The following is an 8,339-nucleotide window of genomic DNA, read 5'->3' on the forward strand; positions in this document are numbered from 1 at the left end:
TATTCTGAAGAGACACATGAAATATCAAGAGGATTATTTCCCCACACTGAAGCACATTTTGGGACCTTGCGGCTTCCTGTACTTCGGTCACAATAGTGACCGTAAAAAAGGTTCTCATTTCTAAAGCTCTAAAAACCTTACTGACTGATGTTTTAGTGCACTTCCTGCAAATATGGAAAAAAATAAAAGGTCTCAATTAAAGATGTGCAGTTTCACATGATTAGTGCAAATTGCCACATGACCAAAGCAGTTTATTTCCTGGTTGCACCTTGAGGAGATGATGGTTGCATCAAAGCTCCAAAACGAAAGCTGTTTATTTGTTTTTATTGTTTTTCTTCAGCAATCAGCACCTATAGTGTGGGAGTTTGTTCAGAGATTTGGCAGCTGTGGGTTACTGCAGTTGCACATTCATTATGTATGAATCCTTAAATCTGAGGAGAGGGATTACTTTTATGGGTTTTATTAAAACATGGATGGTTTAATTGTTGTTTTAATATAACAGCGTCTGTGTTAGTATAATAAAAATTGTTCAAAAAATTGAACTACCACGTTCATGGTCCAGAAAGGTAGTAAGGACATCGGCTCAACCGTAATTTTATGTATCTACAAGATTATATCCTTTTGGTGCACAAACAAAACAAAAATAACAAATTCATTCAACAATTTCTTCTCTTCCGCTGCCATTCACGAGAGTACCATGACCCACGCGTGTGATGCTGCTGACGCAGGAGCCGGTGTTCTGATGTAGGCTAGAACACGCATGCGCTGTGCCTTGTTTGCATGCGTTGTGGTACTCTCTGGGGGGTGGGCTCTTCCTCCCCTCCAATTACAGTTTTTATTAACAAAAGATGAGACACATTTCACAAAATGGAAAACTACATCTACACCTAATTGTTTTGAAAGTATTTTGCTTTTTAGATTTGCAATGTAACCTATTTCAGTATGGTATTACTGTGGAAATGTAGCAAATTGCTGTCTTATTCAGAAAAAAATGGATTCTAGCCATCATAAATACTGTAGTTTCCTCCTCTCAGCAGTCCATGTCTATACTTACAACTTTACTTGTGTTTAAATCGTCATCTCTGATTTAAAAATAAAAATGTTTGTGCTTTCCGATTTGATTATTTGACAACACTTTCATTTCTGTTTAAGTTGGTTGATCACTGGAAACTGTCTTTGTAGTATTTTTGGTTGTTGTGCTTTTCTGATGACATTCATTTCTTAAAATGTGGCAGGTACTGTAGGTAATAACTCAAATCATATAGTCATTTATTTGTTTATTAATTTATCCTCACATTGGTAAATTGTTTGCATGTTTCTTTAACAATATTCAATCTTGGAGACACATTACACACATACTGTATGTATGTGGTTTGTACAATCCTCTCATATTAAAAGCCAGACGCACTACTTCCTGCATGATAAATGTGGTGGTAAATAACAACAACAACAACAACAACAAAGATAAATAGACAGACATACAGATTTATGTATATATGTACCTAAATGCATATATATGCTATGTTTTATTTATATATATATAAAATTAGCACAGCTGCACACAAGATATGTCACATAAGCAAAACATCTGAACAACACATTATAGAAACTGTGTGGTAGCTTTCATTGGTTTAAACATACAACAATCAGCCTTAACGCATACTAGAGTAATGAGAAATTGAGCAAGTAACATTTAAAATACAGAAAAACAAATCTGTTTGTAATCTGCGTCCAACCATGTCAGCTCTAGCAACTTTTATCTATTAGTCCAAATCACAATCTGGCTGATAATGACCAATACAATGACAACGAGGCCAATACCAAGGCCGATGTGGTTCAGGGTGCGTGCCATTTTGGAGTTCTTCTCTGCTAATTCTCGCTGTCCTGAGTAGTTGGCATCTCGAGTCTGTGAAAACAATTGTGAAATATATAATGTCAGCCATTTTTGTCAGGCTGCAATACCATAATTCCTCCGTTCAATTAAGCCTAAGACATCGAGAGTCACGCAGACCTATAACAACCCAGCCACAACACTTAATTGCGAATAACATGCCTTACCTTAACTCAGAATCGACTAGAGCCCAACGTTTATATTTTTTCTACGAATCTTTGAGTTAACATGTACTAAACATGAGTGGAATTTGCACCGCAGCGCCCCCACACCTTGATGCTCATGACAACAATAGCATGTATAGTTATCTTTATTGAAGTGAATTAGGTTTAAATCGCCGTCATGCATGAATGAATGATATTTTTGCAATTTTACATATAATATTCCACGATGATCACATTACACAAAACTGAAATTGCATGTCAAAATAACACATTGTCAATATTTTTTGAGACCCCCCAAAATTTCACAAATCACGTTTTCAGGGGAGCCCATGTCTTATTAAGTGGAGCCGAGCTCCCCCTAGCTCCCCCGCAGTTCGCACCCTGGTAATATCTAATTATTATATTAATATTTAACTTGCATCGGAAAGGTTTCCAAAACCTCTTGCGAGATCTCGGCAAAAAGTCTCACAATTTATTTCGAGAACATGATGCATGATGGGATACACTAAGCCTCGAACAGCGCTCTGGAGCGGTATTCGAGATAGTGTGGATTTAGTGTGCGTTAAGGGCACTGCGCTTTGGTATTTTTAAGACCTGGGACAGTCTTGCGCACTTACTTCCTGTCGCGTGCATGCGCTCTCAAGTGGCCAAGACCGCAAGTGTGGGTATTTGGACAAGGGGTTTGTCTCTCATGGTTCACCCAAGATACACAGAGTCCAGATTGAGAAACTGTGGTTTTAAGCTCGATCAAAAGGACTTTTTTATATACACGCATCTTCAATCCATCAACATTGCGAATTCTATGCTGCTGTTGTGCTTGGAACCTGAGGGTTCAGTATTCGGAGGACAGCGGTATCAAGGCCTTCATCATTTGGCTTTTTGGATTAACTGTTTTGTTGGATTCCTAAACTTACTGGACACTTCATCACTGCATGGGACAATTGACTCTAAGCTACAATTTATAGGGATTACTCTACGAACTACATGACAATTGTCATCTAAGGTTTTCTTTTCCTTTCAACTGCATTGCTAAACGTCAGTGCCAGTATTGTGTGTATTTTTCCTTTTGTTTGCTATTTTGATTATTTTGGATGGGTTTTGTTTATGTTAATACATTTTTCCTGATCTTTCAAATTTTGTGTTTGATTTGTTTGTTCAAATGCAAGTTTGGTCGGTGGGTCCCTCCCTCTAATTATCTTGTAGCTCGCATCTCTAGGGTGTTCTTAGGGAGACTGTTACAGACTGTACAGAAATTGAGATCTATGTGTAATGCTAACACACACTACATACATTAGTCACACAATGCTGATGTTGTTAACATTCAATTTGAGAACAAAGTATAACAGTAATAATAATTTGCACGGTTTGATGTGATATAAGCTAACCGATCTTTAGATTTAATCACCATTAGTAGCGCGATTTATTGTAATGCTTTTTTCCTCAGTTGGTCAGAACAAAAGTGGCAGACTTGTTACTTAGGCCACTTGATGAAACCACAAATGAAAATCCTTATTTGGGTCATAATTCCAAGACGTAGCTAGAATCTGTGATTCTGAAGTACAGTGAATATCCACACTGATGCAGTGACTGACAGCCACACATACTCCACAAAACATTACATTTGTGCAGCGTGCTGGTGCACAACTCACGTTAAGAAAATAATTCCGCAAATAACTGCAATTGCATGTTTCAAACAGATATGGCGACAAAGAGCAAAACTTACGTACTGTAGTTTTAAAAACTGCAATATGTGCAATTTACACGTCTGCATAATTTTTTTTTAAGTTGAGTGTTGATTATTATATTTAAAAATAAATAGTAATTCAATTTAAGTTTGGGCTCTTTTGTTAATTGTAACCTTTTACAATTGTAATGTAAACGAGCTCCCTATTGTTTAGAGCATAAGCTGAGGTAGATTTTTATTCCTAAGAAAATGTTAATTATAATTGAATTTATTTAAAGAAAAAGCTATTTATTCAGTAAACCATTGTTTATAAAACAAAAAAAAATTTTTGTTTAGTTTTTTCCCCCTGCTGTGACCCTGGAGCACAAAACCAGTCTTAAGTCGCTGGGGTATATTTGTAGCAATAGCCAAAAATACATTGTATGGGTCAAAATTATAGATATTTCTTTTATGCCAAAAATCATTAGGATATTAAGTAAAGATCATGTTCCATGAATATATTTAGTAAATTTCCTTCTATAAATATATCAAAACTTAATTTTTGATTAGTAATATGCATTGCTAAGGACTTTATTTGGACAAATTTAAAGGCGATTTTCTAAATTTTTTTGCACCCTCAGATTCCAGATTTTCAAATAGTTGTATCTCGGCCAAATATGATCCTATCATAACAAACCATACATCAATGGAAAGCTTATTTATTCAGCTTTCGGATGATGTATAACTCTGAATTTTGAAAAATTGACACTTAAGACTGGTTTTGTGGTCCAGGGTCACACACACACACACACACACACACACACACACACACACACACACACACACACACACATATACTGTATATATATATATATTATTTTTTTGTTTTTTAAAAATAAATGTTTCCTGTCATAGCTATGCAAAGATTTAATTTCAAAAACAGTATCATAGCTATTAAAACTATTTCTTGTTAATTTTAAATTAATATTTAATCTCGGAATGATCTCAAAGTAAAGAGGTGCTAAAGACTGATTTTGTAGTGGCGGTGCTTTAAATTAAATTATTTTAATCTTAGTTCAAGTGATGAAGGCTTAAAAGTCTGACAGTAATCAGTGTTAAGTACTACTGTAAGGTTAAGGCCTGGTTTAAATGTTTGAAAATGATTAACAGTTGAAAACATTTGTTAGAAATTTAGAAAAGTGATCAAAAAGTAATCAAATGTAATCTGTTACATTACTTTAATAAAGTAATTTAAATAGTTACACTATTTATTACATTTTAAATAGGGTAACTTGTAATCTGTAACTTATTACATCTCCAAAGTAACCTTCTCAACACTGTCCCCAATCTACTGACCTGTCCAGTAATTCTTGTTTAAAATAATGATATAATGACAATTTTCTGTTAGTCAAACAGTAGCCTTCTCATTTGTGAACTGTAGCCTGCAGAAAGACAATCATTTAATATAAGCATATAATTTATTAAATTTTGTATTAAACTGGTACCAATTTAAGTGGTAGACTACTTTTGACTTAATAGTAATAGTGTTGCTGATTTCCAAAGAGGCACCGCTTAGTCACTGGTTTCTTGCTAAATATTCTCACTGAGAGGTGATGATGAAATCCTATAACTGCCTCTGTGTGTAGCCTTTACTTTAAAATATGTTGTTAAATTTACTTGCAATTTTTGAGTAAAAATGGTTTTCCTAGTTTTTTTTCTTTCAGTGAAATTATTTATACTGAAACTATTATTACAACAGTAATAATAACTTATAAAATGTTAATATTTTTCCCATTAAAACTCAGTTATTGTTCAGGGTGTCTCCAGTGCCACACCTTTATCTATACAACTGGCAGTCATTTACAGGAAATTAACAGGAAAACTGCAACAATGCACACATACTTGTTCAGTTAGGGAAGTTACAGGAAAGTTCTTGTCATTTTTATAATTCCTACATATTTGTGTGACCACAAATACAGCTTAAGCTTTAACAAGCCTCTCACCTATTTAGCAGTCAACTGTATCTACTTTTATCTAGTTATTAAAATGATAAATTGTTTAAGTACATGTTCACTAGAATTATTTGGGCAGCATGGGGTCAACGTAGGGGATAAAAAAAAGCAATATCTTTTCAGGTAATAGATCAACCACATAGAAACATTTTGATGAGTGAGTAATATACCTAATACATATACATGCGCACACACACACACACACACACACACATATATATATATATATATATGATCAAATAAAATATATAAAATAAAAGATTGTACCAATCATAAAACATATTTTGATGATGTTTAGACTTTGTTTTGTTTAAAAAGACATATAGTTTCTTCTAGAATTAAATGTCAGTGCAGAATGATCCATCCATTCATTCTCCAAACCACATTGCAGAAAAATTGAATTTTTGACCAACCATTGATAGAGGCTGTGTATGATTACAACACCTGTAATCATTAACTTTTGAGGATTACCATATTAAATTCTACAAACATCTTATACTTAATGTTATTGTATACTTAATGATTATAAAAATGTCAAAGAAATTCAATAAAATGTAATGAAACTAATATACTCACAGAGATGGAGTAAATCAGCGCAGCAATGCCCAGAGGTAAGCAACAGCACAGCATGGTAAAGATGGAGTAACCCAGGTAATCTGGCACTGGATCAGCCAGTGGAGCAGCGGTCACAAAAACTGCAGACTGCACAGTGACCACAGGCTGTCCTGGATATGGCCCCTGGGGGACCGGCTGGTTTGGAAAGGAAGGAGGATATCCAGCAGGATTATGCTGGTATGCTGGTGGTGCTGCTGCAGGCAACCCTGATTTCGCAGATGAATTATAGGCCTCTGGAGGCTGATTGGAAAACTGGCTGGGATCCATTCTTCAGTTTATTGGATTTTGATTGTAATTTCCTTTGCCTTGTGATCTGCAGCAACGTATGAAATACTGTACTCTGGTTCAGTCTTTTATGTGCTGCCGATGAAAGTAGCCAGCAAAGGGGAGCTGAGTTGTAGGTTGTAGGGGAGGAGTGACAAGAACTTTATACAGTGTGACTGCAGGCACCAACTTGTAGTTTTATGTTTACTTAGGTATTACTGATGAAATACCTGAAATATCAGGGGGGTCAAGAGGATTATTTCACCACACCCGAGCATTGTTTTGGGAATCTTCCTCTTTTTAATCTTTTTCCTCATTCCTCCTACCAGCATTGCATTTACTTATTACATAATGGGTTATAAACTTAACCTCCCTGTATTTTAGAGGAAAAGGTGCTCTTAATTAATTGAAAAACAACTGTTTAAAGAATGAAATGGTTTTGATTCTGAATTCACTGTACATCAAATTACATAATTTTCCTGCATGCATAATTACATGAAAACAGAGATGAGCCAGATTAAACATACCAAATCATTCCTCAGTAGGCCTACAGATGAACTCATATTAATTGATCATTACACTTAAAATCATAACACCAAATGTGTTTGTTAAATTATATTTCAGGCTGTATTAAAGAACATATCTCTCACGATTGTATGAATAGGAATTAGAAATATAGCTGCAAGCAGCTATTATCAGCGTTCAAGCACTTTAAGGCATTTAAGCACATAAAGACATTACATATTTTTAGCAAGCCTGTAACCACCTAAATCAATGATTTAAAAAAACATTTTTGATCATTTTACATAGAAATATGATGATTTTGAACATTTATGACTGTTATACCACCACCTATTGTTGGGTTGGAGGAGTTCGCAAAAGTATATATTTTTTAAATAATGTCAAATATTTAAAAATCTAAGAAAGAAAGAAAGAAAGAGGTATACACATTTCTGTTTGAGGCCTCAGTCATAAAACCAATTAAAAAGCAGCATTTCCTCTGTATTACTTTAGTAAGTGTTACCACACTACATTTCTGGGCCTGGGAACATTTCAGTTGCATTGTTATCCGTGCAGGGTCAGAAAGCTCTTGAGCAAATGGTTGAGGTAGATTATGGAAAATGTTCTTTGCAGTATACTACCCTGAACAATGATGGCAGAAGATACAGGGTCAAGGTAGACAATATTTGGAGAAGTACATCATCTTCAATGATAGTCAGCAACCCAAAAGATACTAGTTCCCAGACTGCATCAACATCAGACACCTGTATAAAACCAAACAAAAACAATATTAGGCAAATGTGGATAATTGTAGGTTGGTTGTAGGGTGCAAAGTGTCCTCTTAGATCTGCCAACCAACCAACCAACAAACAAACAATACTGCATCTGCAAGAAATTATTTGAAATTGTAAATAAAGTGTAGCATTGAGTTGTCTGAGTCAAAAACTGCACTACTGCTGGGTATAACAGCTTAAGATGAAATACCTTACCTCTTGTTCACTAAGGCCTATGGTCACCGCTGTCACCGCAGAGAAGGCAGTTTCCACAAAAGCTTGTCCTAAATATGACAAATAATTATTTGATTAAAAGGAAGTTCCACTAGTGTTATAGATTAGATACACATTTATTCCTTGATATGTGCATGCTTTACAAGGATTACATAAAGAAAGAAAGAAAGAAAGAAAGAGGTATACACATTTCTGTTTGAGGCCTCAGTCATAAAACCAATT

The 8,339-nt window shown here is 34.9% G+C and overlaps 1 protein-coding gene across 1 annotated transcript; it reads right to left on the bottom strand.

Annotated features, from left to right (window-relative positions):
* Positions 1 to 1,569: 1,569 nt before the first annotated feature.
* LOC107592539 (tumor suppressor candidate 5 homolog) lies at positions 1,570 to 6,967 on the bottom strand. Its single transcript, XM_016282068.1, has 2 exons — positions 6,307 to 6,967; positions 1,570 to 1,906 (listed from the first exon to the last, which is right to left on the bottom strand). The coding sequence occupies exons 1-2, from the start codon at positions 6,610 to 6,612 to the stop codon at positions 1,757 to 1,759; spliced, it is 456 nt and encodes a 151-aa protein (XP_016137554.1). The 5' UTR covers positions 6,613 to 6,967; the 3' UTR covers positions 1,570 to 1,756.
* Between the last annotated feature and the right edge of the window lie 1,372 nt (positions 6,968 to 8,339).

Source organism: Sinocyclocheilus grahami, unplaced genomic scaffold, assembly GCF_001515645.1.
Source record: "Sinocyclocheilus grahami isolate Dianchi unplaced genomic scaffold, SAMN03320097.WGS_v1.1 scaffold153.1, whole genome shotgun sequence".
Classification (NCBI taxonomy): domain Eukaryota; kingdom Metazoa; phylum Chordata; class Actinopteri; order Cypriniformes; family Cyprinidae; genus Sinocyclocheilus; species Sinocyclocheilus grahami.